At 34.3% G+C, this 26,727-nt stretch overlaps 1 protein-coding gene across 1 annotated transcript in view; it reads right to left on the reverse strand.

The window, feature by feature from the left end:
• LOC149798861 (uncharacterized) overlaps positions 1-26,727 on the reverse strand; it is a 194,550-nt gene that overhangs the window by 70,652 nt on the left and 97,171 nt on the right. Inside the window, exons 13-19 of the mRNA XM_089957773.1 lie at positions 25,418-25,492; positions 23,098-23,244; positions 20,192-20,382; positions 17,750-17,943; positions 12,648-12,851; positions 7,844-8,050; positions 1,259-1,458 (exon numbers count right to left, since the gene is read on the reverse strand). Coding sequence (XP_089813899.1) covers positions 1,259-1,458; positions 7,844-8,050; positions 12,648-12,851; positions 17,750-17,943; positions 20,192-20,382; positions 23,098-23,244; positions 25,418-25,492 — 1,218 coding nt within the window. The remainder of the gene's footprint in view (positions 1-1,258; positions 1,459-7,843; positions 8,051-12,647; positions 12,852-17,749; positions 17,944-20,191; positions 20,383-23,097; positions 23,245-25,417; positions 25,493-26,727) is intronic.

The following is a 26,727-nucleotide window of genomic DNA, read 5'->3' on the forward strand; positions in this document are numbered from 1 at the left end:
CTCATTAGCACATCCTCTGTATAAAAATGATAAGCCCTCATTAACACATTGTCTGAATAAAACTGATAAGCCCTCATTAACACATCATTTGAATAAAACTGATAAACCCTCATTAACACACCATTTGAATAAAACTGATAAACCCTCATTAACACATTATTTCAATAAAACTGATAAACCCTCATTAACACATCATTTGAATAAAATTGATAAACCCTAAATAACACATTATTTCAATAAAATTGATAAACCCTCATTAACACATCATTTGAATATAATTGATAAACCCTCATTAACACATTATTTCAATAAAATTGCAAGGCCCTCAAGCCTGGATACTTTCTGTCAAATTTAATCAAAGTTGCTTTAGTGAGTTTTGGAAAGGAGTCATTCCAAAGTTATCTGTTTTCAGATATGGTGACTGAATCACAGATCCACATAATTTATACAAATTTGAAAGGCCCTCAGGAGGCTTTCTAAAATTTGGTCACTGGAATATTGTGATACCCTCAATATGTACATCCATCTACTTGTCTGTAATTTTATCCTAAACCGTTGTGATAAAATTCACCAAAACTAGGTTACCATGTCATTGCCATCTGCAGGAGGGGTATAATTCTTGGGCATCTTCCTAGACTTTTTGGGGGAGAAGTCCAAATTAAAACATGGCAAAACTCTAATGTCATTTATATTTATTTTTTTATAATTTTGACTGAACTGGAAAGAATATAATTTTCAACACTGCAGCTATATTAGCTGGTGAATCTGCATACTGGTAATTTGTATAAAACTGAAAGGCTTTTATACCAAGAAAATATTGGTAAAAACTTGAAAGAAGTTCATGCTATAATGCTCTCTGGCAATTTTGATTTATTTGAGAAGCTGAAAATACCTAATACTGATGGATGGATGACTGATGACACACAAGTGATGCAGGGAAATACCAAAAGCTCACTTGCCCTTATAGGCTAATAATCCTATGGATGTAAGCAATGTATTCTCACACATTTTCAATCAATCACTGGCAGGTTTTCATAAGATAATATCATTAGTTCAGTATCATATTGGTGACATATTAAAATTGGGTCCTTTAAGATGTATTTCAGGGGTCAAATATTTAGTGTATTTCTATCTGCATACATTACAAAAATATAGTGAATACCTTGCCCTCCCAAAAAAGGAAGTGATTTCTTTGAAAATAGTATGAACATGGTTTTGAATGATAAACACTAATTCAGATTCTTGGATAATTACTCACCAAACACAGAAGGACTGACTCCAAATGGTAATGATGGTTGCACTTGAATGGTATGGGTGTCCACCTTAGTCTGTTCAAGTCTAGTACCTTGGGGTTTATAAAATCCAGCCTGAGGTTTGGGATGCTTTACAATTTCTCCCTGGACAAGATTCGGCAATTTGGTCAGCATGGAATCAATGGAAACCCGAATAATATTGTCTCTGCAATATATTCATTTTATAGTAGAATCTAAAGGATTTGTAACTGATTCAATGAATAGATAAAAAATAATGATTTTCTTTAACTGTCATATCACTATTTTCAAAGACGCCCTTTATAATATTATAAAAAGATTAATTATCATGCAGAAAATAAAATTCAGATTCAAGTGTCCCCTTTTCTAAGTAAAAGTTTCTGGTGGCTTTTTATCTGAATAGTTTAAGAATTTAGAACTTGTAATTGTCACTATGTAGTCAGTAATGTTGTAAGGAAAACAATATGTGATCACTAAGTTGAATGGGCATACATGATGTAGTCAGTAATGTGACTTTGCAAACAGTAGTCAGTAATGTCACTGGGCATAGTCTTTGTAGACAGAATTGTGACTAGGCATATACTATACAGTCAGTATTGTGACTGGGCATAGACTTTGTAATCAGTATTGTGACTGGCATTACACTATATAGTCAGCAATGTGACTGGGTATAGACTTTGAAGTCAGTACTATGACTGGACATACACTATATAGTCAGTATTATGACTGGGCATACACTATGTAGTCAGTAATGTGACTGGACAAACACTTTGTAGTCAGCAATGTGACAAGGCATACACCATGTAGTCAGTAATGTGACAGGGAATACACTATGTAGTCAGTAATGTGACTGGACAAACAGTCTGTAGTCAGTAATGTGACAGGGCATACACTAGGTAGTCAGTAATGTGACTGGCAATACACTATGTAGTTAGACAAAAAAGTGTAATTTGGGCATAAAAAGTATAATCTATATATTACATGCCAGAATTACAGAATGTATGAAAAAAATACATTTTTACTACTAACCTAATTCTGCAGCTGGTCAAAATTCTTGTCATCAAGGACAAACTCCATATGGATTAGAACCAGAATACAAGCACAAAATATACTGAAAAATTATGTATAGTCAGCACTCGCTTCAACCAGTCTACATGTGTAACTTTTGCTGAGTGATTGTGAACTGGGATTCTGCAATGATCATGGTCAGGTACTCAGAGTACTGTATTACAATACTCTCATATTCTGATGTTAAAGTTTGTAAAGCAGTGTTGATTTGTTACTTTTCTGATCTGACATGTTTTGAAGTTTGAAAAGATCCATCTGCTCTAACATTTTCTGTCAAATAATATTCACAACTCACACCGTAAAGCATTTCACTTAACACCTGGCACAATTTTCTTTAAAACTATAGAGTGTTTCACTAGCTAACTAGCTTATCAACAAAATGAATCTGTTAGGCAAAGTTCACATTTAAAGAAACCCGTCTGTTTTCTTGGAAATGGGTCATATACAGTTGCTATAAATAGCAAAAAGGGAAAGTACTCTTATGCTATTCTTATGCAAGAGTCACCTTTTTCAAGAATATTCTCAAATTTATATGTTGAGTAGAGTTAAAGAGAAGGCAGTAAAATGACAAACACAACTTTTAATTGCTTTACTTTTATTTTTTAATGTATCAAGAAAGCATAATCCATATACAATCTAGCATAAATTGTAATTTGGTGAAAAAGGTGTAATGATTATGCCAAAAACATAATGGATGGCATGTATGCTATTCTTAAAATCTGCTTCAGAAAGTATTATCACTGTCAATCCCTATACACTAGATTTTACTGGGCGAAATTCACGTTTTTTGTAACCTTGAAGTAAAAGGCAGCAGTACAAACATAGTTCCTGCATGAGTGATTAACTTAATGTGCAAGGAAGCAGTACATAGTTTATGCATAAGTGATTACCTTGACTGACTACCACAGCAGTCCATCTAATTCCTATTCTCATTCACAAGTATAACCTGTTGTGGGAAACCTATCCCACAATGCAATGTAGACCCATTAATATGGAAAGTTTACTATGGAACAAACATATTTATTCCTATTTCAAACTGCACTGGTAAAAAATTTAGGACCCTCTGTGTTAGCAAGAGTCAGTACAAATAGCTGACACTTTATAAAGGGCCTTCTGTGTTAGCAAGAAGTAAAGAATGGAACAATCTACATAGTCATCAGTCAATACAAACACTCAACACTGGTCAAAAAGGGCCTTCTGTGTTGGAAAAGTGTATAGAATTGTCTTAATATACAAAGTCATCAGTCAATACAAACACTTAACACTGGTCAAAAAAGGCCTTCTATGTTGGAAAAGTGTATAGAATTGTTTTAATATACAAAGTCATCAGTCAATACAAACACTTAACACTGGTCAAAAAAGGCCTTCTGTGTTGGAAAAGTGTATAGAATTGTTTTAATATGCAAAGTCATCAGTCAATACAAACACTTAACACTGGTCAAAAAAGGCCTTCTGTGTTGGAAAAGTGTATAGAATTGTTTCAATATACAAAGTCATCAGTCAATACAAACACTTAACACTGGTCAAAAAAGGCCTTCTGTGTTGGAAAAGTGTATAGAATTGTTTCAATATACAAAGTCATCAGTCAATACAAACACTTAACACTGGTCAAAAAAGGCCTTCTGTGTTGGAAAAGTGTATAGAATTGTTTTAATATGCAAAGTCATCAGTCAATACAAACACTTAACACTGGTCAAAAAAGGCCTTCTGTGTTGGAAAAGCATATAGAATTGTTTTAATATACAAAGTCATCAGTCAATACAAACACTTAACACTGGTCAAAAAAGGCCTTCTGTGTTGGAAAAGTGTATAGAATTGTTTTAATATACAAAAACTTAACACTGGTCAAAAAAGGCCTTCTGTGTTGGAAAAGTGTATAGAATTGTTTCAATATACAAAGTCATCAGTCAATACAAACACTTAACACTGGTCAAAAAAGGCCTTCTGTGTTGGAAAAGTGTATAGAATTGTTTTAATATGCAAAGTCATCAGTCAATACAAACACTTAACACTGGTCAAAAAAGGCCTTCTGTGTTGGAAAAGCATATAGAATTGTTTTAATATACAAAGTCATCAGTCAATACAAACACTTAACACTGGTCAAAAAAGGCCTTCTGTGTTGGAAAAGTGTATAGAATTGTTTTAATATACAAAAACTTAACACTGGTCAAAAAAGGCCTTCTGTGTTGGAAAAGTGTATAGAATTGTTTCAATATACAAAGTCATCAGTCAATACAAACACTTAACACTGGTCAAAAAAGGCCTTCTGTGTTGGAAAAGTGTATAGAATTGTTTTAATATGCAAAGTCATCAGTCAATACAAACACTTAACACTGGTCAAAAAAGGCCTTCTGTGTTGGAAAAGCATATAGAATTGTTTTAATATACAAAGTCATCAGTCAATACAAACACTTAACACTGGTCAAAAAAGGCCTTCTGTGTTGGAAAAGTGTATAGAATTGTTTTAATATACAAAAACTTAACACTGGTCAAAAAAGGCCTTCTGTGTTGGAAAAGTGTATAGAATTGTTTTAATATATAAAGTCATCAGTCAATACAAACACTTAACACTGGTCAAAAAAGGCCTTCTGTGTTGGAAAAGTGTATAGAATTATTTTAATATACAAAGTCATCAGTCAATACAAACACTTAACACTGGTCAAAAAAGGCCTTCTGTGTTGGAAAAGTGTATAGAATTATTTTAATATACAAAGTCATCAGTCAATACAAACACTTAACACTGGTCAAAAAAGGCCTTCTGTGTTGGAAAAGTGTATAGAATTGTTTTAATATACAAAGTCATCAGTCAATACAAACATTTAACACTTGTCCAAAAAAGGCCTTTGGAGTTGGCTAGGGTGTAAATGGTGTCTTTGATTTGGATTTATAATGTAGCTTTAACAATCCCTGTCATAGCGCTATGATGTCTGCAATGTGGCATTTATAGTGATGTTTAGCACTGGGGCATCATGTCATAGACATACAGCATCATGTCCCAACCAGTCACATTATCCTGACACCAGGCCAACCAATCCTAACACTAACCTCTTAATGCTAAGCACCAAATGAGGCAGCTGATAGTACCATTTTTATAAGTCTTTGGTATGACTTAGCCTGGATTTGAACCCACGACCTCCTGCATCCAAGGCGGACACTCTAACCACTAAGGCCACCAGAGTGGTCGGTGTAAATAGCATCAAAATTTTCATATGGTGCCGAGCTGAGCTAAAATATTCTACCTGTGTCAGTAAAGCATAAAATGTAGGTCACTGTGACCTTGTTTGATTGTAATGGTGCAAGTTTCACGATAGTGTATATAAAACAGTACCCAATTAATGAATTTTAAACACACTCAAATTTCAAGTCTCTGAACCATAAAATACCTGACCTACTAATGAAATGAAGTAGTAGTACTCATCAAGGCACATTCCCTCTGCACATTTCATGATCATACCATGCAAAAATTCTATTTGTCATGACCTAATAGTAAAAACTTAACCTAAGCCAGTAAAATATTAAATGTTGGGCACAGTGACCTTTTTTGTACAGATCTGGTACTAACAGAGATGTATGGAATCATCCAGTTTATTGATTCAAGCATGAACACCCAAAAACATGAAATTGAACCCATGTTCATGAAGCATGAAATATGGGTCAGAGTGATCTACTTTTATGATGAGGTTGTAGAAGTCATCCTGCCACCAAGTTTCAGAAATCCAAGTTTAACTGTGTGTATAAAGTGTGCAAAACATTTGAGCTAAATGCAAACACTTAAGCATGAATGTACAACTAATGTGCAGGGGTAGTACCAATTAATTCTTCACTACTTCTCATAGGTCGACTAAAAATCATCTTTGGCCCTGAAAATTGTTTGTGCCATTTAGGGGTTGTGGTCCATAATGCAATTATCTTGATGATTTATACTGAGTAGGTATTGCAGTTATCCTAATGATTTATACTGAGTATGTATTGCAATTATCCTGATGATTTATACTGAATAGGTATTGCAATTATCCTGATGATTTTTACTGAACAGGTATTGAAATTATCCTGATGATTTATACTGAGGTATTGCAATTGTCCTGATGATTTATGCTGAGTATGTATTGCAATTATCCTGATGATTTATACTGAATAGGTATTGAAATTATCCTGATGATTTATACTGAGGTATTGCGATTGTCCTGATGATTTATTCTGAGTATATATTGTAATTATCCTGATGATTTATACTGAGGTATTGCAATTGTCCTGATGATTTATATTGAGTATATATTGCAATTGTCCTGATAACTTATATTGAGGTATTGTAATTATCTTGATGATTTATTTTGAGTATGTATTGTAATTATCTTGATTTATATTGAGGTACTGTAATTATCTAGATGAATTATACTGAGGAGGTATTGTAATTATCATGAGTTATATTGAGTAGGTATTGTAATTATCTAGATCAATTATACTGAGAAGGTATTGTGATTATCATGATTTACATTGAGGAGGTATTGTAATTATCCTGATCATTTATATTGAGGAGGTATTGTAATTATCTTGATTATTTATATTGAGGTATCATAATTATCTATATGAATAAAACTGAGGAGGTATTGTAATTATCATGATTTATATTGAGGAGGTAGATACAGCATCATCAATGCCAAATGAAACTGCCACCTGCCCCCTTATGAAGGAAAGTATTACAAATGATGTTCCATTGCATTTCCACTTGGATAGGGGCCACAGGACCCATACCAAAGTGTTGATCAAGATCTGAGTGGTTATTATGGCAGTACCTATACAATTATTATACATGTGCATACACTTAATGTCATCAACTAATTTCAATGTAGAAAATACTAATTTGTACTGAAAAATTGTATAAATTCCTAATCTCCCCTATCATTTGTCTCAATCACAATCAAACATACATTTTTTATCAGCCAAATACAAGTCTCTTTTCCTTTTCTCTTTAAGGACTAGTATATTTATGTTTATTTGAAATGGTTTATCTTCCTAAATATTTTTGCAATTTGTTTTCTTTATATTTCTAGATCTTTACTTTTAATCAGTACTATATAGTCAGGTTTGTGCTGATTATGTTAAACTTATAACACACACACACATACAACACATATCTAAGATGCTCAAAGTATCATTGGTGTGAACATCTAAAACAGGTCATGCAAAGAAATGAATAGAAGCATGACTATCTACCAAAGTTCAGTGACTTGGTATATAAAGTGTTTGTTGTAGACAGATGGACAGGCAGGGCTTCAACACCACATCAACATGTACAAAACTTGCATACAAAAAAATTATCCTCTTACTTGTCACAGAAGCATTGTGCAGAAAATCTGTTTCACTGGGAATGGTCATACTGGGTACTTAACTTGCAGGTCTGAAATATAGCTTTTATGTGACAATCTTTGCTATCAAGATCAGAAATGGTGAGAATCCAATTTTGATCTACTAGAATCAAAGTAATGTCTAGACATTAATTATACCTTCTCTCTATCTTTCCTGTTCCCTTCCAATCCTCATCAGTCTCTACAGTGAGAGAGCCCTTCAGCAAACTGGCTGAGTGCTTCTTTATTGCATAGTTGACTTGTATCAGGCGCTGACCCATCACAGGTTTTACGTAACAAAGAAATTTCTGCCCAACAGGGTACACTGGGGTCAGGCTATACTGGACAAGATTTCCTCTCTCACATCTGGAATAGCAAAATCTGATGAATCAGTTTCTGGAATTGTTATGATTTCTAGGATTTGCATACTCTATACATTTTACATGATGTACTTACTATCTAGGCCTCACCTCTATTCATATAACATCTGTATATGTGTTTAACAGTACTTATATAACACCTATATATGTGCTTAACAGTACTCATATAACACATGTAATTATGTGTTTAACAGTACTCATATAACACCTGTATATGTGCTTAACAGTACTCATATAACACATGTAATTATGTGTTTAACAGTACTCATATAACACCTGTATATGTGCTTAACAGTACTCATATAACACATGTAATTATGTGTTTAACAATACTCATTATAAATGGCATACTCTAACAGAGTTTGTATTTTTCAAGGCAGACAACTTTACATGTGTTGCATCCCAATGCCATAGAGCTTCCTGTACATACATGCAAGTGTCTTATCTTATTGGCAGAAAAACTGCTACATTTCTTGTATTACTCTGTTATAAGTCTCCAGTGGTATTTTAGAAATAAAAACTGCTGTGTCTGCCATTATCAGATATAACACAAAGCTGTAAGTCAGCAAATGTCAAACGATTCAGCATGCCTATTTCATGGCACTCATAGTGAAATTTCTTGAAAGCCTTAATTAAAACTTCTTTCAGAAAGAAGTCCACATCAACAACCTCAGATGACCCACCACTGAGTACAGCACCAACACAAATTTTGTCACCGTTGTACCTACCCAATAATATCAAACATCATGTAAATTTCATGTGCCATTTTGGGTGGTTGTAGTTTGAGGACAACATTTGCTAATTTTCTTATAACTGTGCTTCCTCTCTTCTGCATCATGGTATATTCCTTTGTTGATTGATGAGTTTGGATGCCATTCTAATATTTATGGCCCGTTTGTTTAATTAGCCTGCTTTTGAACATCTTTGTCACTGACCTCATCACAAACGTCACTTGCTTCATATGTAGTGAGCAAGTTATTTTTCTTTTGTGGGTGTACTCTTTCATGAACAATATTCTGCAGATTCTTTTTTGTTTTATTTTCCTCAAAAGTCTGCCCAAGTTTATTTTGTTCTATTTCTAAGGTCACTTCCAGATTAACCAACTCATCAATGTATTCCAGTTTTTGTTTCTGACAATGAATACAACATCTTCTGGGTTTCCTTAATTAACTTGTATGATGCATTCAAATGATAAAGTGCAGTATTACTACAACGAAAATGAGTTTGTATTATCCCATACAAATGCAATAAACTTTTTATTATATCCTCATCTTGTTTTTCTACTTAAGGTTTAATTATAAAAATTGACACTAAGAGAAACAAAGTAAATGAATTTATACTACTGTAGAATAAATATACAACCATAGATTCATTATTACACAGTAAAATTATTAATGTGAACATACCACCATCAGCAATCTTAGGGCTTCATCGCATGGTCAACATTGGTTTAAAAAAGAATTGTCACTTTGTCTATTTTAAATTGAATTTTTTTGTCATATTGTGAATAAATGTACATTGTAACAACTCTTCCAGTTGGCTTGGAATGGATGGATTTTTTAAAATTCCACTTAATTCTGCTTTTCTGCTTGTTTTGGACTAAACTTATTAGCTGTGTCGATTCCACACAAAGTATGTGATTTGAGCAAAGACGGGCACACCTTAAATCAGTTGCATGTGTGTTTCTGTTCTGTCATTAATTGTTTGGAATCACAATGTGGGAAAATTATGAACTCTCAACTGAAATTATCAAAAAGACACTAAGGAATATCATGTTCATTTCATACTGAGAGCAGTAAGGAGAATGTGATTGCTGTTGGAAATGTAGTCAAAATTACAGTACAATTTCATAGTGTGTAATCAAATTTTAGAATCCGTAACATGATTCATGTAATTCGGATTTGCTGAACCAAGAAAGTACATTTTGAGGAAATTCAAGGTGCAAAAATGTAAGTATATTTTTGCCATTCTTAATACCAGCTAAAGAAGACTTGTTTATACCTTGTCACCCGCATGCTCTTTGTAGGGAGCCCAGCTATGTAATGACCTCTACTGTAGTATTGCTTCTATCATTAGCCTTTATCCAAAACAATGCATCGGAAATGTTAACATGGAAAACTGCAAAGCAGCTGTGTGTGACAGTCCATTCAGCCATTGGAAATAATAATTCTTCATTATCTTGACTCATTGACTTTGAGGTCCTTACTTTCCTACCAAAACTTTCAGTTGCATTTTTTACTTGAATTTAGAATTTTGACATGTAAAATGGTATGTCTCTAATAGATATGTGATAGCCCTTGCCCTCAGCATGCTTTTCTATGCTATTTTTATATACTTCAGAAAGCAATGGTCATAGACTGAACCATTCCATTTACGAAAAGTTACTAATATTTCTCCTAAATAACTGTTTAGATGATCAGAATGGTATTTTCAATACTGCATATCTCAAATTTGTTGGAGACATTCCGAATATCACGGTCATTACTTTCCTTGTTGAAAGTTTCATTTGTGACTTAGTAAACTTGTCCAGATCATTCACTTTATCATCTCTACTTTTAGATAGATGAAACAATTTCTTTAGTTCATCCATAATTAAACTACAGTGGTTACTACAGGAGTGTACAGTGGTTACTACAGGAGTGTACAGTGGTTACTACAGGAGTGTACAGTGGTTACTACAGGAGTGTACATGGTCTTTTTACAAAGTAGTTCATACTACACTATCCTATTTTTAAATGCACATGTCATGCAATATGAAATGTGCAATATTGAAAAATACTCCACAAACATGACAATATAAAAGTTAATTGAGAAAAAAATCAGCATATAGTAACATAGAATACCTTTTTCAGATTGTAAGATAACACCATGTCAGTAATATATTGGATATATTAACAGGTTTTCTGTGCTATTTTTAGAGAGTACTGGTCATAGTCTGAACCATTCCATTTATGAAAAGTTACAAACATTTCTCCTAAAAAACAGTGTAAATGATTAGAATGGTATTTTCAATACTACATCTCTCATGTTTGTTGTGGACATTGCGAATATCACGTTCATGCATTTGCTTGCTTGAAAGTTTCATTTATTACTAAGTAAACTTGTCCATATCATTCACTTTTAATATCATCTCTACTTTCAAATTTACCACTCCAGTGGCCTAGTGGTTAGAGTGTCTGCCTCGGAAGCGAAAGGTCATGGGTTCGATCCCTGGCCAACTCATACCAAAGACTTACAAAAATGGTACTAACAGCTGCCTCACTTGGTGCTCAGCAGTAAGAGTTAGTGTTAGGACTGGTTGGCCTGGTATCAGGATAATGTGACTGGGTGGGACATCATGCTACATGTCTGCGGCATGACGCCCCAGTGCTAGACGTCACTATAAACTGTCACACTGCAGACATCGTAGCAATATGACTGAAAAATTGTTAAAGCTACGTTAAAAATCCAAATCACCAATGCAGCCAACAAAAACTAGAGAAAGTAGACTAGGTATTCCAGTCAAATGACTCTAATGTGTCTCAAATTGAAATATTATATTTGACAGAAATAGCTCATGGAGATAAATGATGACATTAACTGATAATCAATATTTAGAGCAGGGGTATCAAACCCACAGCATGCGGGTCACATGTGGCTTGCCTAGCTGTATCCTGTGACCCGCAAAATGTTGTTGTTGTAGGTTTTAATGCCATTTTCAGCACAAGATAGGCTATACATGGCGGCCAGTATTAATGGTAGAGGAAGAACCCGGGAAAACCCCAGAAAGAACCACTGACCCATGAGAAGCTACTGGCAAGCTTTCTCACATACCCATATTGGCTGAATCTGAGACTCGAACCCATGCATACATAGGTGAGATGGCAGTGATCTGTAACGGAAAGCACTTTAGACCACTCGGCCACTCGGGGCCCCTGACCCACAAAACGATTGGTGTCACAAGGTGTTATAAGAGATAACTAAGGTGGTGCCGCCCTTGGGCCATCAAAAATGCCTTCATGTGGCCCTCAGGGTGGTTTGAGTTTGAGATCCCTGATTTAGAGGAACCTTTATTTCATATGCACTCTACAACCAGACCTTAATAGCTCTAACCAGCTATTCATGAAAAATTAAAACTTTGTACATTGTATCAATATACTGATACATTTTCATAACAGGAGATCTATTTTAGGTGCTTTAGTCAGTATGAACATTGTAATACAACAATATATCAATACACTAATGTACTTTTATAAAGTACTGTGTAGGGCCAATATTGATTGAATATTTTGTTCTATTTAACCATGGACTGTGAAAGACATTTAAAGATTTTGTCAGTCTTACAAATGTGTATGCAAGTGTTTTATATAATTGTAAAGAAAATGTTAGTATCTCTTGTCCTATATACTGACAAAATTAAAATATTTTTTTTATCAAATTTCCTAATTTCGAAAAAATATTTTGAAAGTATAATGCATCTACCAGAAATCATCCAAGATGATGAAGATGTATGTATGTATGTATATATGAAAATGGTTGCTGAATTTCTATCCCTCCTTTATATATTAATGGAACAAAATGAATGAGTAGCTTTTACACCAAACCTGATCATCCGACAGTCCTTGCCATGGTAATCTTTGCAGACAGCTAAGCAGTTGTTTTTGGCAGCACAACTGTAGCACACCTGTAACCGTGGTGAAATCTCACTCTGATGCTCTTCTCGCCTTATAACGCATTCTGGGGAATTTTTCATGGAAAATCCTAAAAGCCGGTAGCAGGTTTCACATTCTTCATGTTTTCTGGTACAACTGAAAATACCCACAAAACTACAGTAGCTTTTACCTATGAGCATATATGTATTATAAAATAATGACATAGCGTCAACTATTTGTAATTATCAGTATCAAAGCATAAAGCCTTTTTGATCATTCAGCCTACTTATGCTTTTGTACACTTTTAAAAAAATAAAAGCACTACTGATACAGTGATACCTTCTAAATATTATACCAGAGTGCTATGGTATTGTAGATCTTAGAGTTAGCAATCAGCAAATAACTAAATAAAGACAATGACCTTCAGTGACCTTCATGATGTTTATATATGCCTTAATGTTGTTCTTTGCCATCAGTGTAAATCAGATGATACAAGGAAATGATCGATAAACAGATTCCAGGTTATGCAAGGGTAGTTACTCTGATATCACAGTAATACCAAAAAGTATATGCCATATTTTTATGATAGCTTATACTTTACCTAATGTTGGGAAATTGATACATATGTTGCACAAAATGTAAGTCAATTTGAAAAATATGGATACTTCCATGGCCCTAATTCTGCCACCAGTTCCCTCCAACTATAGAAACTTATATGAAAGAATTAAAGACTGCATCTGTAACCACCTGTGATGGGGGAGTGGTGCCAGGATTGTTGGTGAGACTGGGCTAACCAAAATGAGCGTGAAAGTTTATGTTGACCACAAACTGTTTAAACACATCCAGGTGTTCCAACAAAAAGCAGTAAATCTTATACAACATTTTAAAGTTGATGCCTGTCAGTTCCAAAAGCAACCAGAAAATGATCACATTAACATGCTTCACATGTCGACTCTTATATAATAATGATAATAATAATAATAATAATAATAATGAGGACTTTGTATAGTGCCTAATCTTTAGAAGCTCTAAGCGCTTTACAACATCAGACAACACCTATAAGATAAAAAACATATAAATGATATGATTACAAAAACAAACACAATGAAATTAGAAAACATAAAAAACATGCTGAGAATATTTAAGGTAGGAAACATTATTAGGTCTTTAAGTTTGTTCTTGCAGTCAAAATAAGAGAGTTTTGAGAGCACTCTTGAATGGGATCACTGTGTCTTTGTGTCTAAGTTCAATGGGCAATTCATTCCACTTTGCTGGGCCCTGGTATGCAAAAGAACGCTGTCCATATGACTTTGTTTTCATAGTGGGAATAATGAGTATACAATTGTCAGAAGAGGAGCATAAGTATCTTGCTGGTGTGTACACATGGGTGAGGTCAGATAGGTATGTTGGACTAGAGTCCATCAGCGAAAAGTAGGACAGAGAACAAATTTTGTGTTTGATTCTGGATCAAATGGATAGCCAGTGTAGGGTAAAGAGCAGTGGGGAGGTGTGCTCTGATCGCGGTACTCTAAGTATGATCCGAGCAGCTGTGTTTTGAAGTTTCTGGAGTAGATATTGAGATGAACCAGACAGAATTGAGTTACAATAGTCCAGTCTTGAAAGTACTAATGAACACACAAGTGTTTTAGTGGCATCAACTGAAAGATATTTGTGAATGGAGCTGATGCATCTCAGCTCAAGATATGAGCCTTGCATATGTTCATGACATGTTGGTGCAATGTGAGAGTACTGTCCAGAGTAACACCTAGGTTTCGTACTGATTGTGTGAATTTAATGTTGGTGTTGCTGATATTTATTGTTTGAGGTAAAGGATGTGAATGAGAAAGTCTTTGTGTTGTAATCAGAATGGCCTCAGTTTTATCATCATTCATATGCAGCTTGTTACATGTCATCCATGATTTCACATCAGAAATGCACCTCTCTACACCTTGGATGGTAGCATCAACTTCAGTTGGGTGGCTAGATTTGTATATTTGGGTGTCATCAGTGTACAATTGGTGAGACACTGGATGATGATCTATGACACTTGAGAGCGGCTGAGTGTATAGAATGAAGATAACAGGTCCAAGAACAGACCCCTGTGGAACACCACAACATAGATCAACTGGGCTGGAGTGTATTCCATTTGCAGACACAATTTGTGTCCTGTTGACCAAGTAGGACTTGAACCACAGTAAGGCTGTATCATGAATGCCAAATACCAGTACATGCTGGAGACGGTGAAGTAATATATCATGGTCTATTGTGTCAAATGCTGCAGACAAATCAAGGAGGGTGAGGACTGTAATCTTTCCACTATCCAAAGCAGAGAGAATGTCATTAACTACTTTTAGATGAGTAGTTTCAGTACTGTGGCAAGGGCGATATGCAGATTGTACAGTGCTAAAAAGACTGTTTGAATTCAGATGAGATACAAGCTGGGATAGAACAACCTTTTCTAAGATTTTTGATATGAATGGAGATTAGAAACTGGACAGTAGTTCTTTAAATCATTATGGTCAAGTGCTGGTTTCTTCAGCAGAGGCTTTACAATAGCAGTTTTGAAAAATGATGGGAATTCCCCTGATGAGAGAGAGGTATTAATAACATCAGTTAGTGAAGGCAATACTGGATCTAAGCACTCAAGCAGCAGTGATGTTGGAATTGTATCAAGTTTATTGACATGTATACACTAATTTTCATTGAGATAGTAGTTGTTGTTGTTGTTGTTGTTGTTGTAGGGTTTAACGCCATTTTTCAGCACAAGATAGGCTATACATGGTGGCCAGTATTAATGGTGGAGGATGAACCCGGGAAAACCCGGGAAAGAACCACCGACCCACGAGAAGCCACTGGCAAGCTTTCTCACATACCCACATTGGTAGAACATGATACTTGAACCCACGCAGACAGAGGTGAGACGGCAGTGATCTGTAATGGTGAGCGCTTTAGACCACTCGGCCACTCGGGGCCCCCATTGAGATAGTAGTATTTAGTTCATGTATAGATTAATTTTCATTGAGATGGCAGTGTTTAGTACATGTATAGACTAATTTTCAATGAGATAATAGTATTTAGTACATGTATAGACTAATTTTCATTTAGATGGCAGTGTTTAGTACAAGTATTGACTAATTTTCATTGAGATGGCAGTGTTAAGTACATGTATAGACTAATTTTCATTGAGATGGCAGTGTTTAGTACATGTATAGACTATTTCATTGAGATAATAGTATTTAGTACATGTATAGACTAATTTTCATTTAGATTGCAGTGTTTATAACATGTATAGACTAATTTTCATTGAGATGGCAGTGTTTAGTACATGTATAGACTATTTCATTGAGATAATGGTATTTAGTACATGTATAGACTAATTTTCATTTTGATGGCAGTGTTTAGTACAAGTATTGACTAATTTTCATTGAGATACATGTAGTAGTATTTAGTACATGTATAGACTAATTTTCATTTAGATTGCAGTGTTTATAACATGTATAGACTAATTTTCATTTAGATGGCAGTGTTTAGTACAAGTATTGACTAATTTTCATTGAGATAGTAGTATTTAGTACATGTCTAGACTAATTTCCATTTAGATGGCAGTGTTTAGTACATGTATAGACTAATTTTCATTGAGATGGCAGTGTTTAGTACAAGTATTGACAAATTTTCATTGAGATGACGGTGTTTAGTACATGTATAGACTAAATTTCATTGAGATAGTAGTATTTAGTACATGTCGAGACTAATTTCCATTGAGATAGTAGTAATTAGTACATGTATAGACTAATTTTCATTGAGATAGTAGTATTTAGTACATGTATAGACTAATTTCCATTGAGATAGTAATATTTAGTACATGTAGAGACAAATTTTCATTGAGATAATATTTAGTACATGTATAGACTAACTTCCATTGAGATGGCAGTATTTTGTACTTGCATAGACTAATTTTCATAAGCATTCCTTTAATCAGAAGTTGAGAACATGCTTAAAATATGATTGTTTAGATAGGTGTCTGAACTGCATATGTTAGAGTAGAATCAAAATCAATTTTCATATCTGGTGTTTTGGTCCTTGACTTATCTGAAAGCCACTCAGTGTGCTGTCAATAGGTCAGTCCAATGTTAGGATTCAAACTTGCATTTAAGTTGTAAGTCTGGCACAGTAACTTAGTTTGTCTTGTCTTTGAAAGGCACAATTACACTACTAGTCCAATAAGGGTATCAAGTTTCACAGACATCTTCAACAGTTTAGGAGTTTTGCACCGCAAATTATAATGTGTATAAAGGATACATGGAAAAAGACAAGAACAAAATCTATTGAAACTGAAGAAGTGCAAAGAGCATAAAGCTCACCTGGACCACTAGTTCAATACCTGTCACACCTGGACCACTAGTTCAATACCTCTCACACCTGGACCACTAGTTTAATACATATCACACCTGGACCACTAGTTCAATACCTGTCACACCTGGACCACTAGCTCAATACCTGTCACACCTGGAACACTTGTTCCATACATGTCCCATGATTTTTAGAGATTCATGGAACAGTTATACAGTAATGGTCCAGTCACAAAAGTGTACAAAATGGATCAAAGGATGGAAAGAACAAGAGACTAAACCATAAAAAGTATGATGAATAGCAAAAGGCAACTATGGACAATCAACTAGTTTAATAAACATTCCATATTCTGACAAGGGATGGGGAGTCTCAACATACAGACATGCATCCCCAAAACCAACTTTCTTAAAATGTGGAAGATGGAAATGCAGTGCTGTGCCTCTTAAGCAGCCACTTATGGGGTGGAAACATTTTGGGATATGGCTGCTGAGGAGGGAATATATGCATTTGAAATTAAACTAATGGAGTATATTTGAGGTTTTTGTTTAAGGATGTGATCATTATTTGGAAGTTGCACTGTAGTAACTTACATTCCTATCAATGCCATCTTAGTTATTTGATCATCATTTTGTGCCATGCTTTAGGCTGACACCTTAGGTGATAGGAAAGCTAGTCCTAAGTAGTAATATAAAAATTTCACTCACTTCTCTGACTTCTGAATCCACGCTGAAACAGTGGGGTTAAAAGTGGTTTCATTCATGTGGAATACATTGCTGAGTGGACTTGGTTCTGAGCATAGCATGGTCTGACTTAGCCCAGAGCCTGCCAATAGATTTGGAAATCCATTGTCCTTACCACAGGCCTCCAACCTCCCATTCTTTTTCTGGAACAGAACATCCTGTAAAAATAAGGATACAGTGATATACACACCCACTTAATTGTTCATAAATGGTACTTCTTCTGAGGCTGTTTGCCATATCCCACTTCTGACCATTGGTCATGTAAAACTCAGTCCATCCTTTTTGCAGATTAAATTATGGAGATTAAATACAGTTGCCTGTTTTTAGTGTTTGCTGGATCATGAGGGTAGAGTCTGATCCAAAGGGGTTGCAAGCCTTTCCCAAGTTATGCAGCAAATATCAACCCCACAGCAAACTATCTAATGATCCATAATTTCTGACAGATTGTGTTCCTTATGAAACATTTTTTTCACCCATTTAATTAGCACAGCTGCTGGAGCTGACATTTATAATACAAACATTAAAGATACATGTGCATTATTATCGTTTGAAAAAAAAAAAAAAAAAAAACTCAAAAATTGATGTACCAGAAAATTGATGGGACAATTCTGGATGTGCTGTTGCTTCAGTTTTAGTGATTTGAAGGATAATGTGTCTGGGTGGGGCATGACGCTACATGTCTGCTGCATGATGCCCCAGTGCTAGACATCACTATACACTGCCACACTGCAGACATTGTAGCGATATGACTGAAAATTTGTTAAAGCCATGTTAAAAATCCAAATCACAAACACACACTAATACATAAATTATACACAAAAAAGGTATTTTTCATACATGATAAATTATACACAAATATCATTTTTCAAACAAGAAATATTAGAGAAAAAGGGATTTTTCAAATATGATAAAACCTTTACTCAAGTAGCACATGCAAGCCAATGTTCAAGTATGGCTAACATCCAAACATCCCAAGTTCCATAAAAACTGTCTGAAGCAAAATGCAAATCTACACTTTGAGCCTGAAATAGTAAATTCTAGAAAGTAATCTTTACATGTATCTCTAACTAAATCTTTACTTAGTTAACAATGAGTACACCAGAAAAACTACAATTCTCTCATATGCCCATATACCAAATATTTAGTACTTCATCCATCTCGGTGACAATATCTTTAGCCTAAGTTTTGAAATGATAAAGACTGTGTTATTGTAAGTTTTCTTTCCAATTTTCTATTAGGCTAACCATCAAAATGACTTTAATTAGACTAACCATCAAAATGACTTTTATTAGCCTAGCCATCAAAATGACTTTTATCAGACTAAACATCAAAATGACTTTTATTAGGCTAGCCATCAAAATGACTTTTATTAGGCTAACCATCAAAATGACTTTTATTAGACTAACCATCAAAATGACTTTTATTAGGCTAACCATCAAAATGACTTTTATTAGGCTAGCCATCAAAATGACTTTTATCAGACTAACCATCAAAATGACTTTTATTAGACTAACCATCAAAATGAATTTTCTTAGCCTAGCCATCAAAATGACTTTTATCAGACTAAACATCAAAATGACTTTTATTAGGCTAACCATCAAAATGACTTTTATCAGACTAACCATCAAACTGGCTTTTATCAGACTAGCCATCAAAAGGACTTTTATTAGGCTAACCATCAAAATGACTTTTATCACACTAACCATCAAAATGACTTTTATTATTCTAGCCATCAAAATGACTTTTATTAAGCTAGCCATCAAAATGACTTTTATTACACTATCAAAATGACTTTTATTAGGCTAACCATCAAAATGACTTTTATCAGACTAACCATCAAAATGACTTTTATTAGGCTAACCATCAAAATTACTTTTATTAGGCTAACCATCAAAATTACTTTTATTAAGCCAGCCATCAAAATGACTTTTATTACACTAACCATGAAAATGACTTCTATCAGACTAACCATCAAAATGACTTTTATATGGCTAGCCATCAAACTGACTTAAATTTTATGTGCTTTATAAACTTATCAGCTGAAATGTCACTGATTTTATAAGAAAGAGATAATGTACTATCCAGATATGTTAGATGACTTAACAGTTTTGATGAATGTATGACTTTTTATGACAAATAATAAGCACTTTAACTACTGTGACTGTCATTTACCATCAAAATTTATTTGTCTTAATTCTTTCTTAACTTTTAAAGCCCCCTTTTAGTTTTCTTCTCCAAAGTGGCAGAGAATGAAAAAAGAAAAATCATATTATAACAAAATTTTGAATTTTTCAAAGTTACCTGGCTCAAAAGAAGAATATGCGAGGAAAATGTATTCCAGGATTTGATAGACTTTCAGAAGGACATAACTCAGTGGCTGCATACAAATAATATAATAAAGTGTACCTTATGTATTTGGTAGGTAAGCTGAAAATGCTGAGGCAGGGGGCTGGAGCAGTATTTTTGTCTAACTTCATTTGTTCCCCACTGCCTGTCAGGCTGGTTCATATCTGTGTTTATAGACTGGTTCACAGACTGGAATTTGGCAGCCAGGTTGATATAATTCACTGTCACATCAATGTACACACCAGAATCATCTGCACCATAACAATATCATAAATTATCAAATATTGCAAAGATTATGAGGTTTGAAGAAGTGCTTATTTATGAGAACAAAAGTTGTCAGAACAAAGCATTGATATATTTTACTGCATTTATATCAACATGTATAATCTGTTAGTTTGGCTGGCTACATACTGCTTGTTATGTCTACGTTTATCACTGTATAAACCTTGCATACAGCATGTCTGGCCTGTTGGACAAAGTTAACTAGACATTTTGTACTTAAAAGAATTAAATAAATTGAAAATGTGGCCCCAGTAAGAGAGTGATGACTGAAAGGCTGTGGAGGCTTACCCTCCCATCTGCTGTGGGGATCTAGTCACCCTTGGTTCCTGACCGGTTTCGTTACTATTGTAACTCATCAGAGGAAATCAGTCTGGTTGATATAACTGGATTAGCTGTACAAATCAATCAGCAAGATCAATTTCTTCTGATGAGTTACAACCCTCCCAAAAAAATTAATGACTTGGTGGAATGCGCATCTTCAGATGATGCCCATAATATGAACAATACTTTATGGTCAGCCATCAAAGATGGAGACTAGTTGTGTTCAAAATACACTACATCCAACTTCTAATCAAAGTGTTGAAATATGAATGTCTTGGGGAGCTCATGGAATACTCTACAGTCATAAACAATTATTCATCTTAAACTGGATATAAATTGTTGTTTTAAAATTTAATATTAATTTTGTCTACCCTTAGACTATTCAATCCTGATTACTTAATGCTCTGCAGCTTAAAGGACATTGAGAAACTTTCAGACAAAAGATTTGCTATCGCTATAGAGTTTTACAATGGTTCACAGGTATTAAACTGGATCAAGAAAAGAATATGTTGAGTCTAAAAAAATTTAAAAAGTACTCGTATTTCCTCCCATTTGTTTGTAGCCCCCTAACCAATTTTAAAATCAAAAAGCATTGAGGATATAAAAAATGCACAGAACTTATTCATTTCATTTATTGATTGATAATTTATATCCTGATTTTCTCCAAGGGGTCCCTAACACTGACAAATTACAGGGACTTTCACTTGCACATAGGCCTGCACAGCCATAGCAGATGATGCCAACACCCCAGAGACAGACAACACTCCAAAGATGCTATTCGCATGGTCTCTCGAGACTGAGCCACCAATGATGATGGTGATGACTTCTCAGGGCATGTAAATAATGACCCTTCCAAAGGATTATGGATATAAAAGGATCCAAATAAAGTGAATAATTGCCATTAAGGTATGCTAAAATCAAATTCTAGAAAATGACACCCTTTACTGAAATAGTCTATGCTGAATGCATACCTGTATAACTTTTACTCTAATCAAAGTAATGAAATACGGATGTCTTGGGGAGTTTGTGGAATAGGATAAAAGGATTAATCACAACTAAAAAGATACTTTTAATCGTTTTTAAAAATCGTAAGCAATTACCAAATATCTCTCTAACTACATGTAATCATCAGCAATTATCAAATATCCCTCTAAATACATGTAATCATAAGCAATTACCATATATCCGTTTTAATACATCTAATCTTAAGCAAATACCATATATCCCTCTTAATACATGTAATCTTAAGCAATTATCAAATATCCCTCTAAATACATCTAATCATAAGCAATTATCAAATATCCCTCTAAATACATTTAATCATAAGCAATTATCAAATATCCCTCTTAATACATGTAATCATAAGCAATACCATATATCCCTCTTAATACATGGAATCTTAAGCAATTCCCAAATATCCCTCTAAGTACATGTAATCATAAGCAATTATCAAATATCCCTCTTAATACATGTAATCATAAGCAATTATCAAATATCCCTTTTTTATACATGTAATCATAGGCAATTATCAAATATCTCTCTAAATACATGTATTCATATGCAATTCTCAAATATCCCTCTAAATACATGTAATCATAAGCAATTCTCAAATATCCCTCTAAATACATGTAATAATAAGCAATTATCAAATATCCCTCTTAATACATGTAATCATAAGCAATTACCATATATCCATCTAAATACATGTACATGTAATCTTAATCATAAATGTTTTAATTAGTTTCTTCTCTATTTTTCTTTAATTAATATTATGAGAGAAATATTTCAGCAATTACCTTTGATGAACATTTTCTACTGAAATTATTGCATTTCTTGAAGTACAAGATAGCAAACGTCAAACTAATTTCCTGTAAGGATACAAGTTTTAGTTATGTACCTTTAATACCCTGACTGACTTTTCATGGTCATGTGGGAAGAAGTGATTCTTATTAAGAAACACAATTTAGTTTTAGTAACAAAGAGTAATCACCATGCCATAAGCTCTAAGAAATAAAAACTCTCAAATCCAACAAAACTCACAAGGCACTATAATTTGTCAAGATGTACATCTTCACCTAAAAACCAATTTCCAATTAAAAATGAGCAATATATCCAATTTTCAGTTGCTAAATCTGAATACGAGTTTTTAGTCCTAAACAAACAGTAGCCTATTTTTGGTCTTTGCTATGAAAAAAATGGGAACCACACCTGTCTCTGTGTTACAAACTGGTTTGCAAGATGTCCAGGCACACTAAAATGAAAGTGCAATGTAGATGTACCATGAAAACAATTAAATAATCCATGTGTAACCTAACAGTATATTAGAGCAACCTGTTGAAGATATTTCCCCTGTAGTCACTGACCTGTGCCTCTGTCCAATACAAAACGAAGCTGCTGAAATTTATCGGAGTTTGGAAAGAATAGAATCTCTGACTTCCCATCCTGTACTTTCTGCATGTCCTCAAACAGAATATTCTCTGACATCTTAGGGGCAGCCAAGGAATCTTTAACTGACAAAGAGAAAATAAACCCAGTAGAGGTCATAGTTGTCTTTCATTGACAGAAATTTTGTGGAAAAAGAACAATAATTGCTTTTTATACAAATATAACACCTTTCACCATTGACTCTGATCAGCTCATAGATCCAAAAATCTGATTGACTCTGATCATCTCATAAATCCAAAGATCTGACTGACTCTGATTATCTCATCAATCCAAAGATCTGACTGACTCTGATTATCTCATAAATCCAAAGATCTGACTGACTCTGATCATCTCATAAATCCAAAGATCTGACTGACTCTTATCAGCTCAAAAATCCAAAGATCTGACTGACTCTGATCAGCTCATAAATCCAATATCTGATTTACTCTGATCATCTCATAAATCCAAACATCTGACTGACTCTGATCAGCTCATCAATCCAAAGATCTGACTGACTCTGATCAGCTCATAAATCCAAAGATCTGATGCATTATCACTGTAGCACACAGTAGTATAAAATTAATTATTCAAAAACAAAGTGCTACAATCAGTTGCAATAATGTTTGTAAAACTTCATTAATTCCAAACCCTTCATTGAATTTCCAAAACATTAAACAGGATATACGACTGTAATGGACAAACTGATTACCCATGGAGTAGGTCTGTTAATATGGTGCCTGAAGAGGATATACCTTACAGTGGGTTAATTAAGGAAAGATTATGTTTTTATAATTTTTATTTTAGTCATTACAGATACAGTTTCATTATTATTTTTAAGCAATGACACCCAACAGCATTTTGTACCCCAAGCAAAATTTGTCATTTCTGCATACAGTGAACTTCATTTGCCTGTAAATCACTCTCATGAAGAGTGTCAGGTCAAATTATTTACTGTATTTACCATTCAAAGCAAGGGACAGATACTGCTTCCTTGAATTCTTTATTTACAGTATCATGGACAGTGATTAATTGAATATATTCAATGATGATGAGTCATTTTATTAATATTACCAAAATTCTTTTTAAAAAGGTAAGGATTTATGCTATCCTGCTCATCTGTCCATCCACTGTTCAGTAATCTGGACTTGTCAAAAATAAGATCATGGCTTAAAAGACAACCAAAAAAAACATACACATACTGTGATCTATTTCATGTTTTACTTTGGTTTTCCTTTATTTACAAAGGAGTTGCAAAAGAGAACACTGAAAAGCTTGAAGGCATCTTTCACTCTCTGATGGTCTCCTGGTCTGTCCGTTTTATCTTCGTGGATATAGACAGCTCTCTCTCTCTCTGTCATGTCTCATTCTCTGGATTTGTGATGGTAAAATTGGCAAACTGACCAAGTGAGATTGGAGGATGCAAAAACAAATCTTATAGTCAGTAGCATGGTAAATAAAAAAGCAAGTATTAACGTTATCTGAATGTATATCGGAACAATGACTTAAGCCATAACTGTTTTTAGAAGAACTATCACTTATTTTTTATCATAATGGCAAAATTACAGACTGTTTTTGAAGTGTACAATTTATATCTTTTTTTATAAATCTTCTTCTGCTTTACATCTCTCCCTCAAGTGTTCAACCCCCTCTAGTGTGTAATACTTTGTAATTCCCTCTAGTGTGTAACAGTGTGTAACTGCCTCTAGTGTGTAACGGTATGTAGCTCCCTCTAGTGTGAAATAGTGTGTAACTGCCTCTAGTGTGTAATAGTAACTGCCTCTAGTGTGTAATATTGGGTAACCCCCTCTGGTGTGTAATAGCATGTAACTCCATCTAGTGTGTATCTGCCTCAAGCGTGTTAATAGTGTGTAACTCCACAATAGTGTGTAACTGCCTCTAGTGTGCAATATTGTGTAACTCCCACTAGTGTTATATTGTGTAACTGCTTCTAGTGTGTAATAGTAACTCTCCCTAGTGTGTAACTCCCTCTACTGTGTAGTAGTGTGTACTGGTAACTCCCTTTAGTCTGTAGCTCCCTCTAGTGTGTAATATTGTGCAACTCCCTCTAGTGTGTAATAGTGTGAAACTCACTCTAGTGTGAAATAATGTGTAAATCCCTCTAGTGTGTAACTCCCTCAAGTGCATAACAGTAACTCCCCCAGTGTGTAATAGTATGTAACTCCCTCTAGTGTGCAACGGTGCGTAACTGCCTCTAGTGTGTAATATTGTGTAACTCTCACTAGTGTGTAACATCCCTACCTCTGCATTCTCTGTTTTGATCAGTTGAACATTGTCTGTATTCAAATTCATTATCTGAACAGCGGGACTGGCACACTGAAAATAAAAGAAAACAACAAAAACTTAGGTAATCAAATCTGGAATCTTACACCAGTCACATACTCTTGGATCGTGTTGAAAATTTGGCATGTCTAACATGTCTAACAAAGATTACTCTTCAAAAAGTACTCTGTCAAAAAGAATGATTTTTATAAACACTTTCATCAAGGATTATCAAATTGCAGTACAAGTTTCAATTTTATGATCTAGGAAATCCAGGTCACAAGCAAAACACCTCAGTTAAAATGTAACTGTGAATTTATCCAAAAGTTATCAGCATGAAACATAGCTGGAACTGTTAAAAATGTTAAGTGTGAAATCACTGTCTTATTTTCTGACCTAACTTAACACACGCTGGATAACATGTATATGGTTATCCAAAAGTTAATTTACCTGTAATTTATGTACCTTTTGCAAAAAATAATCAAATTTCATCAAAAATATAAACAGTTATAGAGGCCATAACAGCCATTGTGTAATCAATCAATACATAGTTGAGATCTACTTACGCTAGTCTCCAGTACCCAATGTAAACATCATCGTGAAGAAAATAAACTCAGACTAAAGAGATCTTGGTCCCTTTTCTAGCTAAATATTTGTAGGGCAAGCAAATTATCTTTATAGTCAAACAATTTACCAGTTAAAAATGTAAATTGTTTAACTATTACTAGGCACTATATAGCCAGCATTATTTTAACATGCCCTATAACCACCTACCTACCTACTATGATAGGGTGTAAAAGACATGAAAGGCTAGGATATACATAGGTTCAGCATGGATCAATGTAAAACCAGTTTTTTCATGTAAAATATGTTTCTTCAAACAGTTCTCACAAGTGGTGGTACAAAGGCAATGGAATATATTCTCAGTGGTGCAGGCATACATAGCTCTATAGCCAACCCGCTATGGCTCTTTGACAAGAAACAGTTTGCACCAATCACATTTAAAACCAACTGTTCCAAAATCACTGGTACACTGCTTTATCATGGAAGAGAGGATTACTGAACAACCAAGGACCTATCCAATTTTCTGTTTATTTTGGATTTCAACTGTCCACTGATGCTGGATCCTAGCCCAAGTGGAATTTATCACAGGTACTAAGAAAGCTGACCAAGACACAATTAGAACTGTACTCAAGAGCTACACTGGTTCACCTCTCATATAATTCTTGCCTCCTCCATGCATTGGCAAATGGCAGGCAAAATCAGTGAATACATATTTTGTCCTACTT

The sequence above is a fragment of the Sinohyriopsis cumingii genome, chromosome 5 (assembly GCF_028554795.1).
Source record: "Sinohyriopsis cumingii isolate HCF-2022 chromosome 5, ASM2855479v2, whole genome shotgun sequence".
Lineage (NCBI taxonomy): Eukaryota > Metazoa > Mollusca > Bivalvia > Unionida > Unionidae > Sinohyriopsis > Sinohyriopsis cumingii.